The 21,635-nt window shown below is 36.0% G+C and overlaps 1 protein-coding gene across 2 annotated transcripts in view; it reads right to left on the bottom strand.

Moving 5' to 3' along the window:
• N (neurogenic locus Notch protein) overlaps window positions 1-21,635 on the bottom strand; it is a 132,834-nt gene that overhangs the window by 19,343 nt on the left and 91,856 nt on the right. For both annotated transcript variants that reach the window (XM_066296677.1, XM_066296678.1), the window contains exons 7-8: window positions 20,487-20,642; window positions 12,391-12,573 (exon numbers count right to left, since the gene is read on the bottom strand). In XM_066296677.1, coding sequence (XP_066152774.1) covers window positions 12,391-12,573; window positions 20,487-20,642 — 339 coding nt within the window. The remainder of the gene's footprint in view (window positions 1-12,390; window positions 12,574-20,486; window positions 20,643-21,635) is intronic.

Genomic DNA, 21,635 nt, shown 5'->3' with positions numbered 1-21,635 from the left:
AATAAGGAATATAATTCTGGTTAAAACTTAGTTAAGAGGAAATTGACACTGGTCACTCTCTTTGCTACAATAAAAAATCGTCATCCGTATGATGGAAATTCTAAATAGACTGACACCTACTCAAATTTTTAGATTTTTGAAATTCATTTACCAAATGATCTCTCGCATTGTTTAAAAAATGTATTCAAAGGGCGCCAGTACGCAGGCGTGTTCTGAACTTGACACTGTCAACTTTCTATGGAAAAAAAATCTGAAATCAATTTTGTTTGACAAGTGTCAATACGTTACAATTTTATAACATAGAGTCGGATAACTGTCTTACGGCATGCAGGCATTAACACCAGTGCACACCCGGTGTGGCAATGTACTGAACGGGCCTTCGGCGGCCATATTGTGACCTTAACTTGTAAGTAAGTGAGTGGTTCAGACTGATGTCACAAATAAACCTATCGATAATCAAGATTTCTATCTGGGTCGTCTAACCTGAACTAACTTGCAGAAAGCTCACCTAGATCATTAATAATAAGTTAATTGCGAGCTCTAAACTGACACAAATTAAACAAACTAATAGCCTTTATCTTCTACCAAACGTCTATCTCTAATTTGGAAAACCAATTTGAATTAACTTGAGTTACCATATGGTTATTAGACAGGCTTGACAAGTAATGAATGATCCTCAATTCTTGATTACTAATGTTCAGGATGTACGAACAGATATCAAACATTCATTGTCTACCTCATTAACCCGATGACACAACGTTTGCCATTCTTATATCTACGGACATGAAAAGGATAGGGGTACTATACTTCTCCTTCAATACATTTTGGAACTGCGAAATTCGATTTTCGACGAATTATTTCCGGAATACCCGTAGAGACGATCATAAATAACCAAGTTGCATCTGAAATTTGCTAACGGTTCCCATGAAATATGCGATGTGCACCATAAGAAAGACTCGCTCTTTCATAAGTAGACCACGCCTAAGTTGGGTTTTGGTTAGCTTTAGGAAAAGTCACTGCGACGTTGCAAGATGTACTCTCCCAATAACCGCCCGTGGTACTTTGCTGATAATTTCGGCTAGGAAATGAGTTCTTCGTTGACCCCATGCATAGTAAAAGAGTGGTTTAAATTGCTGACATCGTCTTTCGACAAAGTAGACAACAATTCGGTAATCGAGTGAATACACCACGTTATCGTAAAGCTATGAAGATATATGGCTAACTCATGTAATGCCATGCCCCCAACACCCACGTTAAATACCTTGAATGCTGATCGCCAACACAACGAAATAAAGTGTTCGATCATGGTAATAAAGGCACATTTGTAATCAGCCTTATGCTGTAACCTGAATTAAGGAAAAAATATTCCAAGGTTCCAGGACTCGGAGGGTGTCGAGGGCTTAGCCGAACCGGTACCTACGTCTTATGGCAATTTACTGAAAATGTTGCAATTCGGTAGTCTGCTGTATCATCATCAGTTAAAGATGTCAGGTGTGTTGTGTTGCAAGAAATCTCACAAAGGATTGTTAAAAAAGAACAACTGGAGTAAGTGACCCAGTTTATTTTAATAAGGAGTTTTTAGGAGAATTTGATGAATGTTTACGAATACTTGTTACGAAATACTTGGAGGATTGGTTTTTTTTTAAACATAGGTGCCGTTATCCCTGTAGAAATTATAAGGTTACCAATAAGCTCCCCAGTATGACCCAGATTTTACAATGTGCCAACTTGCCGCGGAATTCTTTTATTCAAGGGAGATCATAGCGCTCATATCACATTGCATGGATTGAATCAACTAATTAAAACGACGAACCAATCAGACAGATAATATTTTTTACGAACAGGTTCCTCTCAACAAGTAGGTAGTATGTAAGATATTACCTTTCACTTCCTTTGTGGATGTTGGTTCGGTTTTAATTGATTGTTATGATATCACGCCTGAGGGTGTTTATTCTCTCTTTTAGTATTATTCATCATTCGTTTGCAGTTTGCTTCCTGGCAACATTAATCATATTCATAGATAAAAAATTGAGGAATAATAATCTCTTGTGTCATCGAATCAATAGCTGTATAAATGTTGAATTTTTGTTTAGGTACTTGCATAAACGTTCATGATAAACAACATTTTACACCGCAATTTTGATTGGAAATTAAAGCGGGACTTGCGCAGTTCATTGGCGCATCGGTTTCAAGAAAAGTATTATCATGGTTGTGGAATGGTAGACAGATGAAGCGGTGTTGGGGCACACCGTATGCTCACTTAAAAACTTATCCCCCCGATAAGTTCAGAAGGAAAAGAGATACTGAAATACGGTTTATGGAGACCTCAAGGGTTGTTAGAGGAAACATTCTTGGCAGCAGCAGTGTTAATATTACGCATGTCTCTTGACCGCCACACCCCAAGTTCAGAACCTTAAATGGCGCCCTATTTCGACACGCACCTCATATTAAAGGATATTTAAAATGCATTATTTTGTTGTAAACAACTCTAAAATTGATAAAGTTGTTTTCTAGAAATTCCAAAAAAAAAAACAAATCTTTAACAGGAAAAGAAACTGGTCAGAACCCATTTAAATTTGAATATTACTGTTTATGGGCTGACAGATAATTTACTACTATTTTTAAAGTGTTAGTTTATTAAAATGGTTTATTCCCTAGAAGAAAATGTCGAAATTGTGTTAATTTATGGGGCGAATAATGAATCTCCTAGGCAAACGCGGTAGTATTCAGTGAAAACATCCTGACAAATATGTTTCGCATGTTTATGCCATTCAGCTGTTGACAAAATTTAGAATGACTGGATCTTTAGTGAACGTTAAACACGTAAAACGTCCAGTGCGCACAACAACTGAAAGTCGTAAACTGGTGATGGATTAGCAGGAGAGGTGCAATAAGATGGCCGGCAAGATCTCCCGACTTAACGCCGCTTGATTCTTCTTTGGAAGTATCTTAATCTGTAGTTTACAAAACGGTTCGTCGGAATATTAATGATTTAAAAAATCGAATAACTGTAGAATGTCGAAAGATTACAAGAGAAACTTTCAGAAGTGTCCGAGGACTGGCTGGTGTATTTTTGCTTACAAAATAATGGGGAGTATTTGAACATTTATCATTTGAGTTTCAAATCATTTTTAAAATATTTCATGTTTTTTTTCGAAAAAAAAAAAATGAATTTGATGTTAAAAAATTGAATTTGAAAGTTGCTATTAATTGATCATGATTATTCAAAAACAACTTTATTGATTTTGGAATTTTTTACCTTAAACTAATGCATTTTGAGTAACTTTTAATGTGAGGCACATATCGAGGTAGAGCGCCATTTAAGGTTCTGGAAGTCCAGTGGCTGGAGGTGCATGGTTATGCGTAATATTAGCACTGGTGCTGCCAAAAATGTTCCTCTTTACAACCTTTGAGATTCCCATAAACCGGATTTCAGAATCTCATTTTGTTCTGAACTTAGTGGCATGGTAAGTTTTTGGCAAAAATTGAACTGCATGATCTTCACTGTCTGTTTTCGGGAATATAGGTAAATAGAGGCAAGAAGGGTCATTTTTGTCATTTTACTTTAAATTTGAGCTTATGGAATTCATATCTGTACAGGGTGTCTAAAATGAAGGAGCCACTGTGGGGATCTCGACAAACGTTAGTGATGCGAGAACGTTCAAATTGTGACAAACTTGCGTAGTTTTACGCTGAATAAAGTACCATTGAAAAGTCAGAAAAATTCCGATTGTTTCCGAAGATATACGAAAAAAAAAAAACGAAGCTCTGATATTTCGATTCTGCTTCCTTCTGATGTTATTTCCATAAATATCGGAAAGCAAATGACAGATTATTCGGGTTTAGGTAGCTGTAAAATAAAAAACTGCATATTGTTGTTCTAGGCCAGGTTCACCCAGATTTAATTTAATATTTAACTGTTATTTCCTTAAAAAATTGCATAATTCGGCCATTTGTTGCGTTATATAGTAACAGGAAAGGATTCCCTTATGAATTTATGTTTCAGTCAAAGCTATGTTATATATCAGCCTAAAATCCCTTTAGCAGGATTCTGTTACATAAAAACATTAAGCGCTAAATAACTCAATATTTGCTATTGATTTGGAATGTTATGGCTATAAACTTCATGGCGTGAACGGAGTTTCGAGTTCAAATGAATTGACATCATCCTACCATCTTTGAGTGCTCTTCTACGAATGACGAGATGAATTTTTTTTAATTTTTTTTATGCCTTTCTGGAAGTCTTCTCATATTATTATTGTTTAAAATGGGACGCGTAACGAAACAAAAATCGTGCGAAATAAACAAACTGAAAAGTAAACGAATTAATGCCTTCCATTGTGTGGTAATGGCATAGAACCGTTAACAAAGTTAGGGATTTTCGTCAAATCAGAATCAATCGAATATTTCATCAAATTGGAATACATAATCACTGGATATCGAGAGTGATATTGCGTAATCAACACTAAATCATTTCAATCACGAGTGGGAACCCCGCTACCATGCTCAATCATATTGTCATCACCTCTACAAGGCTCGGAGAAAGCTGAATTTTGTACAAGTTATCAAGTTTTCGTTTGGTAACCGGCTCTTCTGCGAGGTAAACCTCTATAAAAATTCCCCGAGGTGGTTGCTCATCGGGATGAATTAATTGCCGCATTTGGCAGAAGTAATAATTGTGCAACCGTTGAGCAACTGATTAGAACTCGCAACAAAAATGTCGTCAGCTGCTATTGAAACGTATTTGACGGGTAGCATGTTACTCAGCATAAATCTCAACGGTTGCACAATTTTTGACTTCGCCGAACGTGGTGAAATCGCATTGAGCAGAAAAATCCAAAGTAAAGAAAGTTTTTATACTAATACGTTTAATCGTTTTATATTATATTTATAGAGTTATCCAAATAAACGAAAACCGCTTCACCTAATTCAATATTGATTTGGATGATTGTAGAAAAATCTGTATACGTAATTCGAGCACGCAGTATCGCCCTCGAGAGATATCCGCCTTCCGTTTCGCGTTCAGAGTCTTTTTCTCATCGAGCAACAGTATATACAGTGCCACAGAAAAGTATACGAACCCCCATCAAAAATGGCTGTTTGGACAGAACGGATCAAAGAAGGAAAAACATCTTTTCGAAAAATTATTTACGCCCAAAAATATATTAAATTTTATTACTAACAAAACATTTAAAAAAAAATCTCTTTAAACAAAATTAAAAATGCAGGACAAGAAGGTGTGCGTACAATAGATTTTGCGATATTTCTCCAAGATCTGACATGTTGCTGCAAGTTAACGTCTGGTTTCTGCAATAGTTGTAATCTGACCAGCTTGTGCACAGATTTCTCACTAGTTAGACAGAATAATTGATCGATATGGCGCCAAAAAGTAAAGAGATTAGCATTGAATCGCGTGAACAAATTATTAGATTGAGGAATGAAGGAAATTCATTAAACAGTATTGCCAAAATTGTTGGACAAGCCAAATCTAGTATTCAAAGAGTTTTGAAAAATTTTTCAACCACCAATTCACTTCATAGTAGACCTCGAAGTGGCCCTCCGCCAAAAATAACTCCCCGCATTAGGCGCTCCATTGACCGTTTAGTTACAAAAAACCCCAGAACGACGGCAGTGGAAATTCGAAATACATTGGAAGACGATCATGAAATACATGTTCATTTAGAAACAGTAAGGGCAGTTCTTCGCAACGAGGGTTTTCATAGTAGAGTTCCCAGGAAGAAACCCTTTATAATAGATACCAATAAACAAAAGCGGCTTCACTTTGCTCATCTACGCATTGATAAAACCAATGATTTTTGGAGTTCTTGCATATTTAGTGATGAGAGCAAATTTAATTTATTTGGTAGTGATGGAAAACAAAGAGTCTGGAGAAAGGTAAATGAAGAGCTAAATCCTAAAAATATTATTACTACCGTAAAACACGCAGGAGGGTCCGTGATGGTTTGGGGGTGTGTGTCTGCTGGTGGGGTGGGTAATTTGGTGTTTGTAGATGCGACAATGGATCGATTTGTTTATTTGAACGTACTCAAAAACAATTTGAAACAGTCTGCGGAAAAACTGGGCCTTTCAAGCGGATGGTGCTTCCAACAGGACAACGATCCGAAGCATACATCTGCCATTGTAAAAGAATGGTTAATTTATAATATCCCAAAACAACTCCATTCACCACCCCAATCTCCGGACTTGAGCCCCATGGAACATTTATGGGACGCATAAGAAAGAGGAGAATTCGCAACAAACAGGATTTAAGAGATGCTCTATCGCAAGAGTGGAATGATATTTCAAGTGGTTACTAGAAATTTGGTTTTTTCTATGAGGAATAGGCTAAAGGCAGTTATTGAGGCCAAAGGAGGACCAACAAAATGTTAAGAATGGTTTTTTTATTTGTTATTCGTTGATGAGTTCTCTCGCGCGCATACTTTTTTGAGTTGCAATTATCAGTTTTCTTAATTTTGTTGAATTAGGGATTTTTTTGTTGCTTAGTTAAAAACAAATTTACTATATGTTTAGACATATATAATTTTTCCAAAAGGATTTTCTTTATTATCCAATTCCTTATGTAAAAAAAGCCGTTTTCGACCGGGGTACGCATACTTTTCCGTGGCACTGTAGCTATACAACATGCGACAATACATATCAATTTAAGTGTGAACAATTATTTCGTCAATTCAACTTTCAGAAGTTACCGCAACATTTTATTATCTAAAACCATAAATAAACCGTAGGCATATAAACACACAACAATGAAGAACTGGGGTTTAAACATAATAAAAAAGCTATAAATCAGCCCAACAATAATACATCACGTTATTATCTCTTAGAACGCGAAGGTGGTACTTACTCCTTCGCTTTATTACCGAACAGTTGCAAATGGCCCTCGCCAATAGCGCTTTAACTACCCTTAGAAACCCGAAATTAAGTTGCCAGCAATGAAGTCTATGCGACTTTGTTATTTACGCATTTTTCGTTCGGCTAAGTATTACACATTCCTTTACACTACGTGAAATCATTCAATAATGACCTTCATTAATAGATGATGTTGCATTTGAATGGAAAAGAGTGTAAACCGTAATTCTATGCATGTGCATGTCAGACGATCTACATGCTTCATCTATTTAGGTTTCCATTTTAGACCTTAGGACTTTTCAGCGTTAGTCGAAAGATCCGATACAAAGCAATTAGAGTGACTTTCTTAATTTCGAATGTTGTAGTTTTAATGCCTTTTTATGTGCTAACCTTGCTTATTAAAGAACCTAATAAGAAATCTTAAAAGAGTTTATTAAGCGCCAGAAGAATTTACTGTACTGTTAGGATTATGAATTATGCTCTTTACCTGATGCTCAGTGCAGGTACTGCGGGAATAATAACGTTGCAATCGTTTCCCCTCAGTCATAGGCACTGAATTATAAATAATGTTTGTCTACAGGCTGTAACAGATTTAAAAGTTAAAGAAATGAGAAAGGAATCTAAATGCGAAATCAGAATTGATATGAATTCCGGTGCTCCGGAGAAAAGTAAGAAGCAAATAGTACGTGACCGAGGAAAACATAAGATCGTGTATATGAACGCCGACCATTTCGAAATTTTCTTGTAGAGGCTCTTGGAAAAGCATAGGAATACGAAATTTCATTAAGTTATCTGTAGGCATACGAAAGAAAAGACTAAAAAATAAAAAACAAATCGAACTTTGTCCTCTGAGTATCAAAAATGCTGCGTCTTTGACTATGGACATCTTAGAATGTCCTTTTTATTTTATCGAACACTGCCACCCCCTGAAATATCTGCATGATGATCTGTTACACTCTATATAGCCAAATTATTCTGAATTAACGAAATTCACGTTCAACTGTTTTCTTCAGACTGAGTCTGAATTCGAATTTTAAGCCTCACAGCAAACCATACTAATTATGGAGTATATTTTGGTGAGCTCATCTGCCACTGCACTAGTATTGCATTGAGGGAATCAAGGTAAATTTCTTGCTCAAGCGGAAGTACGGGTAGAGAATTTTTTTTAGACTCAACGTAACTCGTCTATGTGTATCTAACTGAAAATGCAAGAGTTACTGAATCATGCCAGCAAGAATCCGTACAAATCAGGATAAAATACCTCGAAAGGCAACCAACAGACTCATAATGTTTTTGATTTACACATAGAGGACAAAAAGGTCAGTATAAATTCGTTAAAAATTAAAGGAAACATTTTTCGTGATAATGCTGAAATCTGTCAAATATTGTTTTTTGTTGTGCGTTTTTTGACGTAACAGGCCTGTATACAGGGTTGCCCATGTAGTATATAAATGTACTTTCTCATTTTTTTTATGGAACTTCATGTATATTATGAAGTTCTTGGATATTTGAGAAATTCTAAACGTAGTTCACATAACACACCCAAGTCTAATTTCAACAGTTATTGAAATATTTGCGCAATAGGGCAATTAGAGTGGCATGCTATATAGCCTCACTTCACCCCTATGAACTTCTTTTATAGGGTCATCTGAAACATAGGCTCTATCTAAATGAACCCAACAGTAGCGAAGACTTAAAAAATAATATTACTCAACATCGGCTAAGTTCAGTTTCGGGTTAGCTCGACAGGGCACAGTTGAAACATTTAATACATTATATTATTAATTTTTTAAGTTTTAACAGTTTTATCGTCATTTCAATTTTTTGTGTTTTTTTTTGGAAAATTGTTGAATTTAGACATGGACACGTTGCATAAACTATGTTTAGAATTTCCAAAAAAACTCAAAAACTTCATAATATACGTGGGATGCCATAAAAAATGGAAAAGTATATTTATTTACTACTTGGGTAACCCTGTATATGTCTGTGACGTCAAAATATTCTCGAAGAAAAACAATATGTGACATGTTCCACCATTTTCACGAAAAATGTTTCCTAGAATTTTCAATAAATTTATGTGGGACTTTTTCACTGTATACTACACGTCCACTGTTAGCATTCCACACGTATGTATATACCCATAGCATAAGAATAGATTGAAAAATATGGAAGCATTGCGGACTCATCTAAGCCTTCTTCATGATTGCCCAGTGCTGAAATGGTTGTTTTCCTGGCAAGTGCTAAAAGCGATATGTTTCATAAAATTTATAAATATTTCTTTCTATGGCCATATTGTGAGTTTATATGGTCTGTTTGACGACCGTCAATCGATATTGTATAATATAAGCCATCGTAGGTAACTAACATTAAAACAATTCCATTAACTGATCTAATAGGCCACTATGCATGTAATTAGTCATAAATATAATGAACATTTTCAATTTTCTGTCAATATTGTTAATGAGATCTCGCTTTTCAGCAGCTAATAAATGGAGTTTTAACAGTTTCTATCAACTGTAACAATCTTGACGATTATAGTAGTAAAGCGTCTTATTGAAACTGACAGGAAAAACTGACATTCAAAACATTAATTTGACAGACCCTAGGTACTATGAACGGGCTATAGTAATTAGCAATAGTGGGAATAAAACAATGATCTAGCGAGATCATTGTTTTATTGCAAAATTTGCGGTATGATTGGTGAATCATACCGCAAATTTCACAAATCAGACGCGGGGAATTCTTCTCGCTGAACTTGGAACCAAAGGAAGTTCCGCATTTAGTAAAAAAATAAATCTACTGGACGAAGCAATATCAAGTAAATAGTTCGGTGATTATATCGGTCTTAAAAGTATAATTAAGGTGATTCTGATAAGTAGCAGTTCTTTCGAATACGAAAACTGTCGCTTAATTTGTCAAAATTGGGATAAAAATTTGGTCCCCCCCCGTGCAAAAAGCCCCAAAAATACCTTATGAAACCATTAATAACATTTTAATGTTCTATTAAATAACAGAATTACGCAGTCATTTTTCAAAATTGTCAAAAATCCAAACATGCTGCAGTCGACATTGAAAATAAAACGATAAGATCTGTAGGGTGTTAAAAGATAATATATATATAAATATATAAAATATGAAAAGAGGTAATAGTGTGGACCAAAATAAACAAATAATTTTTATTGAACATGGTAACGTAATGATTTCGGAGATATGGAAGGTTATTCCTTCGTGAAACATTTATTTTCATTTATTTATTATTCATTACGTCCAAATCAACGATAATTTTTCTTTTTTAACCGCCTTTTTTTATTTTACAAAAACTTGCATTTTAGCTGTTTACTCTAACGCAGCATTAACCGGCACGCGTTTGATGTGTATGGCGGTGCTAATGGCATTGTCACTAAATCGTGACGTCTTTATGCTGAAGCTTGTCCAAATCGCCAGTTTCTCTTACATCGTTTGTTTGGAAGAATTCACCAAAGATTAAGTGATATCGGTTCATTGAATAAATAGTGCTTTTTATCTAGAAGATCAGGGTCGGTATCTACTTTTAGAGTGGCAGAAGAAGTTCTAGTGCGGATAGAGAATAATCTAGGGATAAGTGTGTAGAGAATATCAGTCGCAGTAAAAATTGGTGTTTCTATTGTTTGGTAATCGTCCCGCGCACGCGTACATCCCTCAAATCCACCTGATCATCAAGGAAGTTTGGTTTTTTCCTGCTCGTTTCTACACAATGTTGATGGAAACCCCCCCTTGCTGGCCAATATTCTTTTTTACTGATGAGACCGCATTCGCACGGAATGGGGCTGTTAATTGTCAAAATAGGCGTTTTTGGGCCGTAGCAAATCCCCATGCTTTAATGGAATGCGGACATTAAACACGTCTTCAATCAAACTTTTGGATGGGTACTTCAGGCGACAGATTCCTAATATGTCCTGTTGTGTTGCCAACCCGATTAACAGGCACTATTCAGTTAAACTTTCTACAAAATACAATGGGCGATCTTTTGCACAACATTCCTTTAGACCAAAGGCAACAAATGTAATTTCAACACGATGGCCCTCCACCTCATTTTTCGATTGCCATTAGAGAGCATTTACACCAAGTTGTTTTGACGTAGACGGGTAGAAAACAGGAGACTTGTATCGTGGCCTGCAAGATCGCATGATTTAAACGCTCGAGATTTATTTTTTTGGAAATATTTGGGAACACTAGTCCACCGTATTCATGTAAATAGCCTCGAGCAATAAAAAATGGCAACAAATCCGAACCATTTAGGAGATTTTGGAAAGAAATCAAATATCCTCCTGAAAAAGATATCTTGCCTGCTTGGAAATGGAAGGACAGCACTTTGAACATCTTATGTACATTGATTTTTTCTTTTTCACTAGAAGCATCTTTTGCTTGCAGATAATAAATAGATAATAAATAATTGCAAATAAATGTGTCAAAAAAGAACAACCTTCCATATCTCGGAAACCGTTACTTCGCGGACCCATGTTTGCAAAGGCTTTTTTGCTTATTTTGGTTCATACCATTGCCTCTTTAACTACTTTACACTCTTTTTTTAACATCCTGTATATCAGTGTTTCTCTATCTATAAGGTGCTTGTAAAAGGTCATTATAACGTTCTGCCACAGGTTGATGAGTTCAAAATAAAACGATAGAACAACATTTTCCTTAAATTAAAAGAATAATCTCTAGGAGGCCAATGATCCTGCACATGTAAGAATTTTTTTAATGTTGCATGGTAAAGGCGGCATCGAACATTATACAGGAAAGCTATTATGTATGCTGTAAACCTATTTAACAAAATAACTCGTAGTAATGGAAATTTTCGATATCTCAACATGTTATTGGTTAAGTTATGATTTGTCTGGATAGACACTCAAATTAACAGACATGTCTCCTAATATTTAGTCGATTGCAGAAAAAATAACGTATAGTTCAAACGTAGCTACTGGTTCCAAGAAATATTCTTGTGTATATTATTTCTCTACGAACGCCGAATGATCACCCTGCTGTCCGAGTATACACATAGCAGTTGCATTTTGACAAAAATCTAGATCATCAGGATACATAATTCATTTGAATGAACAGATACTCCTGATAAGAATTTATTTATAGATATTTACTTCGGGCTTTACATAGAGCAAGCACAGTCCAAGTTCTTTTGCAAGCATCGCAACAGCTTCTGTCAGTGTCGTTACCCTTCATCAGCACCATTATCATCATATTATTCACGACTTAAAGAGATGTCAATGGCATTTAATCCGCCTGTCCAACTTTTCGAAACATCCCGGTACAAAACTCGCCCGAGTGCAACGTGGATGCTTTACCAAATTCAGAAATCTAGAGAAGCCTGTTTCGATGGCGTTTAAGTTGATCGTTAGTGGAAAATATTTGTACGATCGTTCACTCGAATTCTGCAAATTAATCGAGAATTTCTTTAAACCCATTATTGTCAGCAGAGTAAAATGGACATCCGTTTAGCGACTTTTAGAATGTTTTACAGACACTTACCGGGCATGCAGACGCATCTGAACGTCCCGGGATCGTCCAGGCACGATCCGTCGTTATGACATGGATGGGACTCGCACTCGTTGACGTTAGTTTCACATCTTGGTCCTGTGAAACCCTGGGTGCAATTGCAGGCAAATGATCCGGGGGTATTTACGCATATTCCGTCATGCTCGCAAGGCGAACCTAAAATAAAATACAAAGGTTTGTTACTTCACAATGGAAAGTTCGATAGCCTAAGATCGTGAGCGAGGGCTTAGAACAGAGAATCTTTGAGAAGCAGTTGATGTTGTCGACCTTAAACCAAACATAATCGATTTTTTGTTATTCAGATGATTGTCTTTCACCGTGAATAGACGAATTATTCACGCATTAAACTGGAGAATCTTAAAGCAAATAAGGCTTTGAATGACTGGAGAATACTCATTAGACTTGATATAGTTTTTAGGTCCCATTACGAAAGTTCCAGGTAAAAGAAAACGGTACCATTATTAATGTCGGGACATTCGGCAATACCTTTGACACGTCATAATGTTAATACGTGTACCCTCTTTTGAATACGCTCTTTGTGTGGTAACAGATTGTCATGAGAAACAGTTACTCGTACATTGTACACTTTAAACAGCTGGACGCTAATTAACAGGTCAAAATTAAGACTTTCTACAATAAACTTATTGTTATTTAGTGCTTCTGTAACAAGTGGCGGTACATAAATTACTGTTCACCGAAGTGGTCCTTTGCTTCAATAATATTATTAATAAAGTTTGGTATCGTTCCATTAACAAGAATATTCCCGATTAAATTAAGTAATAATTAGTTAAGTAGTTAAACGAGTCTGGTGGTCAAGATAATTGATCTTCAGGTCTCTCAGGTCGATGTGTTTATTGGAAATTGGCAATCGGTTGTCAATTAGCCAGAGCAAACGGGGTCAAAGTGAAAAAAATAATTTCCCACGAATACAGAACAAACCATTGACGAACCTTCAGAGGTAGTTCTTTGAGCTTTCGATTCAAAGCAAAAACTGGTCAGAAATATGTTGATTTCGATGGGAACTTAAATAATTATCACCAGATTTGCAGTCCCACAAGTATGCAAAGCGATGCAATGGCGACTGTCAAACAATAACGTCCTCCAATTGTACGGGGGCGTTGTTTGACATAACGTTGTCGTCACGATTCCATTAGCTCAAGAAAGAGTCTCCAAGCCACAAACATTTGCGTTTCCTATTGAATTTCAATACCAATGGGTACGCCCTCGCGTCTTTTCAGCTAATATCTCGGGACTGGTCAGAGGTGAGTCCGCTAATTGCGTTCAAGTGTCGGTGTCGCTAATAATAAGGCGGACTAAGTGTCTGCTGTCTCGAGCCCATCTTGTCAGTCACCGAATGATGTGCCGAAAATGAATCTTAATGTTGAATAATCCATTTGTCTTTCAATGTGCACCGTCGTAATTACAGCGGGACGGGATACACGGCTTCGAAAATTTGTGGGTCTAACGGACACTCGGAGAGTGGTAGGAGAGTGTAATGTAATTATTACTCATAAAAGTGTCTAATCGATATGATTTTAGGCATCATGGGTCGAGGGGTTTTAATGCTAAAGTGAGATTTTATCGATGTGATTTCAGATTTTCAGAGAGAGATAGAGAGAGAGGGAGAGAGAAAAAGAGAGAGATGGAGAGAGAGTGAGAGAGAAAAAAGATAGAGAGATGGAGAGAGAGTGAGAAAGAGAGAGGGGGAAAGAGAGAAAAAGATAGAGAGATGGAGAGAGAGTGAGAAAGAGAGAGGGGGAGAGAGAGAAAAAGATAGAGAGAGAGAAAGAGAGAGAAAGAAAGAAAGAGAGAGAGAGAGAGAGATAGATAGAGGTTTTTATTTGAACTAACTGTAATGCTTTAATTATAATCTGCAACAAATTAAACGCACGTCGCTTCAAGCTGTAACGTTGAAAATTTTAATATTAGACATTTAAAGTGCATCATAAACGGAAACGTACCTGACTACCGTAAGCGCAGAAGGATCCCTGGTTATGTTCGACTTGACCAGTAGTAGAAAATAGAGTTAAGGTAAGGTTACACGTATCAAGAAACTTGTAATTGACATCTCATATGCTTTAGCGTTACTCCTTTGTGCAAATATTCCTATAAGCCAGATCCTTTAGGCTTTCTGACGAATTCTACATTTTGTAGATTTCAGTTTCAGAGTTAATAACTTGGAAACACATTTGGAGAGCACAAACTTTCGGCATCTGCACTGGTCTTACAAGTAATCAATCTCTCTTGTCGGAAGTGTCCGGATAATTATTTTACATTTTTAGTCGTTCAAATGCGGAACTTCTCGAACAGCATATTAGGGCTTATCCAGGCTATGTGCGTAGCTGGATCGTTATGTTCACCGTAAACGTAAAATTGGATTTACGTCTGACCTTGCGTCATTTTGGACAGATACGGATAAGTTCGCGGTCTTGCTTTAGGTGCCTGTTTACTGCCAACGGCACCGATATGTTTTTTAATATACGTAAATTCAAGAAATGATACGTTTGAAGAAGAAAGTACAATTTGTTAATAAACGAACATTCTCTAACAATAGAAAACTTCAGTTACACAGTAACCTTCTTATTTTTTAATTTAAAAACAAATTAGTTCTCAAATTACCATCATTCCCGCATTTGCTTTGTGGGCTTGATGAGAGAGTGTTGAACTCTAAGCAACACCAGGTATCTCATTTAGTTGGTTCTGTCGAAATTTTCTGATACATTTCAGGACGTACTCTATGGTTTTATTTGATGGTATTTTGGGCAGAATTCTTACGGTGTGTCTTAAACAGTCAAGATAACAATGACAATGTCTATTTTCTGAAAATATTTCATTACTATCAGGATCGACATTGTCAATGAGGTTGAATAATAAAAACGAGTGTTACACATAGAAGCAATTGGTTAAAAATTGACAGTTTTCAATCTGTAGCAACTTTTGTCATCTACATTTTATATCCAGCTTAACACATAATTTACGTGACATGAATATCTATGATTATTGTCAATAATTTATACAGGGGTAATGTGTCAAATTTTCATTTGCCTCCTTAGAAGATACTAAGGCCTGAACGTGCTGTATGCAAAAGGGTGCCTGGATGTGGATTACGACGAAGCGTGTACCAAGATGAATTTTTGATAGGTTTTACATGGGTTTGAAATATGGGCTTCCTAGTGACTGTGGGGCTTCACGAACGATGACTGGTTCAGATTTCAAACGTCTTAGGTTAAGTCGCCTATCTCATGACCAAAATCCGAAGAAGCGTATCATAATGCAATATAAAAATCAATATGCCTTTAACTGAATTGAAAGCAGTGAAATACTATATCAGGAAAGAGGTAAGGTCTTGTGCACCGTGAATATAACAATAATTAGCTAGTTAATACCTATACGTGCCAGAACACTGGAGAACACAACTTGAAGCCGTTAAACTAACAATGAAAGTTATTCGAAATTATTTTCGATCACTACGAATCCAAGTAGTTGTCAGGTCAACCTTTTTCTTAGATAAATACTTCTAACTAAAATCGTACCACCTTCGGTAAATAAATATACAGGGAGCCCCTCGGATTCTTAGAAGTTTATTTCTGATTTCACGAAAAAAATCAGTTGTAGAAATGTATATGACGCTAATAAATGTAAGTTTTAAAATTAATGACCACTCTACAGGGTGTCCTAAAAAAGAAGGAAATCATAGTGTCATTTTTTCAAAAAGGATCAGCTGCATTTTTCCACGTCATGAAACCTCCTCTTGTCCCTGTATTAATTCCTAGACTTTTTTTTGCCCTGGAACGCAGTACCTCACAAAAAAATTAGGATCGCAGTTAGCTTAAGTTAAATTTTGATTATTTTGGGATGGATTTTCATGAGATATCACCTGAACAAGACACGAATGGCTATATAGATAAAAATACACACCGGGTGTTGATACATTAATTTTTCCTTTTTCAACTTCAATTTTCTTGATTTTCTTCATTTGAGGAAAACCTGTATTTGTAGCCATGTGCCTCAATGTTAAGCATGCGTTGTCATGGTTTCGATTTTTTTTTTAAGTTTTGACAATTTATTGATCTTCTGACTAATTTCTCTTACGGTAACGGTTCGATTTTCTATTACTGATAAAGTTATGTCTAGTTCATTTTCTTTTCCTAAGATGCTTTCCTTTTCATAATTGACACTTCTTGTCCATTTGGAACGTTAATTTAGACTTTCTTGACCCCTTACATTAAAATACTATCTGTTAGGAAATCGTTGTGTCGTAATGCTAATGAACAATTTCCATTACATTAGCAATTACATAAATCATACTTAAGTTCTTGTTGAGAATGCTTTATTTTGATGATCAGTTAAAAAAAAAGCAAAAAAACATCGAAACCACAGCAATGCACGCTTAGCATTCAAGCACTTAGCCATGAATGCAAGTGTTCTTGAAATGATGAATAATTCCATTAGCATTTACAATAAATAAGTATTATTTTATGCCAAAATGAAGAAAATTCAATTTCCATTGGTCTCACGGCATAAACGCCATACCGACTATTTTGAAAAAAATCAAGAAAACTGAAGTTGGAAAGGTGATAATTAAAGTTGTTGTGAGCATCCTGTGTGTATTTTCAGTTAAATGAGCATTCGTGTCTGCTAAGGCAATCTTATATGAGAACCGATTCTAAAATTATCAAAATCTAAATTAAGTTAAGTTTGACATTAATTTCTTATGAGGCACTGAAAATGTGTGAAATTTATTTTAAAACGTCATGACTTCCGAGTCACTGCATTCAAAGTGAAACAAAAATTAGGTGTTGAAAATCACAATATTAAGGATTAATTATGGAAGCGGCTCTTTTATAGGACATAAACTCTCACGGTTGATTTCTTCATGCAAGGGAGATTGTTTATGTTTATGTCTGGGCTATGAGTTATATTTCTTTTAGCTCCGAATCTATAGTCCTAATCTCCCTAGCCAGTTAGTCGTTCGTAGAATGCGCGAGAAGCTAAATATCATCACACAAACTCTTACATTACTTTCTTTCTCCCTTTTCTAGTTTAAAATAAATATTACATATACTTCTATAACTTAGTGTGTATTATTCTGATCACCCTTCTTAATTCCCTGCACAGTTTTCAAACCAATATTAGGAACTAAGATAGAATCAAAAGAGGATTCTATCACGTGAAAAAATGGGCCTTTATGACGCCCCACTTTTTTGGGGACACTCTGTACGGTTGTCACTAATTTTAACATTTACCTTCATTAGCTTCATACACATCTCTATAATACATCTTTTTATGAAATAACAAATGAACTCATACGAATTCGAAAGGCTCTTAAATGAACACCCTGTATAACTCTTTCACTCTACACCTCACAAAGCCATATGACAGCGTTAAGCAGGTTAATTCAGGTTAGTAGCAGTTAGTTTAGTAGTGAGTGACACAGATAGTTGTAGGAAACAAGCTGTACAATGGTAGTTGGTACCTCTTGCGGGCACGATTTTCGAAATTAGAAGAGCGAAATGTAAATTAACAATTGTAGAAAAGCTGTAATGTTCTGTTATGCATTTGGTTTTGTTCGCTTCTGAGAACTAACTATCCACTATAACAAGAGACACACATTGAGGTAAAAAATGTTAAATTAAATTCAAGAATAAGTGAAAACAAGGTCAGTTTCGGACAATTCTGGTCAGCTCGGTTTAATTGGCAGTGTAAGGTAGTTGGCACAGGTAACGCAATATACGAAACGCAGGAAAATGTCGAATAAGGGCGTAGGCTGGCCGCATATTGCGTCATAATTTTGTATGGGGTGATGATTGAAGGGCGGCCAACTGATTTCTGGAGGTATATTTGAATGTCAATAGGACATGATTTATTGGTAGAATTTGATACATTTGTGTTCTTACTTCTACCTCTTAAAATAAAAGTCTCTCGGCATACAAAGTAACGACAACGTCAGCCATCAGGAACATCAATTAGTGTGAACCTAAACGTTGAAAAAATGTTAATTTGCAGCTTAAACTGCATCGGCCAATACTGTGATGAAATTTTCATTGTGAACAATCGCGGGTTAGGTTACATGATGTTATCCGCAAGGTGTTATTTTCATTATCGAGCGACTTTAGTGAAAACTCCCGGCGGAGATGTAATTGATATGTTAAGATGTCGTGGTCTCTACTTTGTTCAGACAATCATTGTTAAAAATGCGGGTGTCAGGGTCTATCGCATCAAAACGGCCAGATTTTCACTGTTACATAACGTTCTGACATAACACAAAGTCTGGTGTGACATGATCCCAACGAGATCCAGGAATCCTCGACGTCTGAGAATACGAATCGAACGTACTCTAAATATAGCTCAAGTGAGACGGGCAAATAATCCAAGAGAAATTTCTGTATTTTTTTTAACTGTCAACAGAAACACCCACAAAACGTACTCGTTCCTAGAAATCTAGAATATTAGAGTTAAATCTATGCGCAGATTTACCACCATTTCAGCAGGAGAAATCCGACACAGACAAGAAAGAGTAGAACTGTGTTATGTATATCTCTCTTACTCTGCTTGGCATTGTCACACCGTTACTTTTCAAGTTTAAAATATTCGTAAGGAAACGATTTTGTCATAGATATATCATTTTGCGCACCTTGGGGTTTATATTCTTATATATTTGTGTCGTGTACGCCTGCGCCTCGTGTTTTATTTAACCCAATATCAAGTTCGACACAAAATAAATAAGACGGATCGAGTATATACGGGGTGAGTCGGGAGGATCGTGCCGAACTTCAGGAGCGTGTTGTACATGAAAAATAAATGTAAAAAAACTCAAATGTTGTTATCCGATTTTCGTTTGTTTACAAGTTATAGCGTAAATAAATTTTTTTAACTAGGATTCTATTTACCATAAACGTACTTTTCCTGGACGTTGGATTGGTCGTGGTGGCCCTATTAGTTGGCCTCCAAAGTCTCCAGACCTCACACCACTAGACTATTATTTGTGGGGTTGGTTTAAAACTGAAGTGTACAGAGTTAAAGTGGACACTCAAAATGCACTAATTCAACGCATTAGAAATGCTGCAGCTTTTATTAAAGAAAGACATGAAACAATCAGGAGCGCAACGAATGCTCTTCATAGACGAAGCCGAAAATGTTTAGAAGTTAATGGCAATATTTTTGAACATTTACTTATGATATCCAAACGTTAATTTATGGAATTTCTTATAAAATTTATATATTTTTAAAATTTTATGTTTTAATTTTATTTACGCTATAACTTGTAAACAAACGAAAATCGGATAACAACATTTGAGTTTTTTTACATTTATTTTTCATGTACAACACGCTCCTGAAGTTTGTCATAGCTGGTCTTTTCAAGTCGTTTTCCACACCACTTTGAGAGTTTGAGGTTGGCCTCCAAGAGGTGATAATCTCTAGTGCTCATAAGAGGGGCCACTATATTGGCTAAGATGGCGGTGACACAACAGTGGCAATATCGAATTATTGTGGAGAAATGAAATCGATAGTGCCGCTACCGGACGTAAAAGTCACTTTCACATATACATGTGTCTATGGGAAAACTATCAAGATATTATACAAATGAAGCAGTAATCTTTACACCCGCTCAATAAATTTAGAGTAACGAACAATAACGCCGATATGAACCGGTTTCGTTTTGTTATACATTCGGAAAGCTTATTGAGCAATTACGCACATATCATCCGAAACAAGCTCAAGTGTGTTCAGCGAATAAATTAATTTCTACAAAGAGCGTGTGGGGATCTAAGAACTAAAAAAGCTTTAAGCCCACCCAAAAATATCATCTAATGCAGGCTCGGTCGGATTAGCATACTTAATGGAAGTATTGAGATATTGCTTTGGATTGTCCGGTAGCATTACGATCTTCCTTGACTAAAGCGATAAGTAAATAAATACATACATTAATAAGCAATTAAAAATTTGATGTCATGCATGAAATTAAGCCTCTGTTGACTGATGAGAGATAAGCTGCAAAGAAGGAGCTGACCGGGAAAAGGCCTAAATGTTCGTTTCGTAGATCAATTTGAGATTTTTTGGTTGCGTACCTTGTTCGCATTCATCAATGTCTTCAGAGCAGTCGACTCCCTTATATCCAGAGGCACAGCTACACGTGTAAGATCCATTTATAGGGCTTGTATCACAGATAGCGTCTGCATGGCAGGGATTACTCGTGCAGGCATCGTCCAAGTGACAAAGAAGACCTAAAAATGAAAAATTTGCTTTTATCCATGTAATCTGTAGAAATAATGATCATCTGCGCTCATTATAAAAGGTAAACAGCTTTTTTGTTGCTCTTTGTTTTGTGTAATCGGTAAACCATTTGCGAAAAAGCAGACTCACTTCTCACCACCCATGGAACTGGACTTAATTTACTTTTTTCATAACTAATCGTTGATGCTATAAAAATAACCTATAAAGAGCTTCGCGTTTTGGCCATAATTGCTTTAATACAGTCGGATTGGGAAGGGAAATTAACAAAAAACTCTGTCCGTTAGAAAGTTCATAAGATAAAATGATCAGGTACTTTGCAAAAAAGTAAATAGGCTAAGACACAGTTTCTCTTTATAAGATTTTTTTACACCGAAATTGAGTATTCCGGAAAATAACTGAGTTTTAATCAGTCCTCGGATTCATATTATGCAAATTAGATGGTAGTCTAGGTGTGAAGAATGATTTTGAATCACCGATCAGTATTCGCCATTTTTGTCCAGTTAATTATGCGGTTCACTTAGTGGACAGTAAACGCTAAGTAGTTTTAGATATTACACGGTTTAATACATTTTCTTAAATATCTTTCATGATGTGAAATTCGCGGAATCGAACAGGTCATACTCATACTAATACCACACCTCGGTACAATGGTTAAGGCAACGCATAAATATTGCAGATTCTGAATAACAGAATGGCTAACGCGGACACTTCAATGCATTTATTTTAACACCAAACGTGTTTTCTTCAAAGCAACGTCGATTTGTACAGTTTGTATTGTCCATTATTCTCTCTCTGTACAGAGTTTACGACATCGGAATGGATTTTTAGCGCAATATTAACGAGTTACTTGTAAATTGTTCAGAGACATTTCTATGTGGTTGTTGGTCTAGGGATACTCTGTATAATAATGTGAGTAAATTTAAGACTGTTTTTGTCGATCGGGCATGTATTGATAACTTGAGAAGCGGTAGAAAGTGGAATTT

The sequence above is a fragment of the Euwallacea fornicatus genome, chromosome 26 (genome assembly GCF_040115645.1).
Source record: "Euwallacea fornicatus isolate EFF26 chromosome 26, ASM4011564v1, whole genome shotgun sequence".
Lineage (NCBI taxonomy): Eukaryota > Metazoa > Arthropoda > Insecta > Coleoptera > Curculionidae > Euwallacea > Euwallacea fornicatus.
This window is presented reverse-complemented; position numbering and strand designations above follow the sequence as displayed.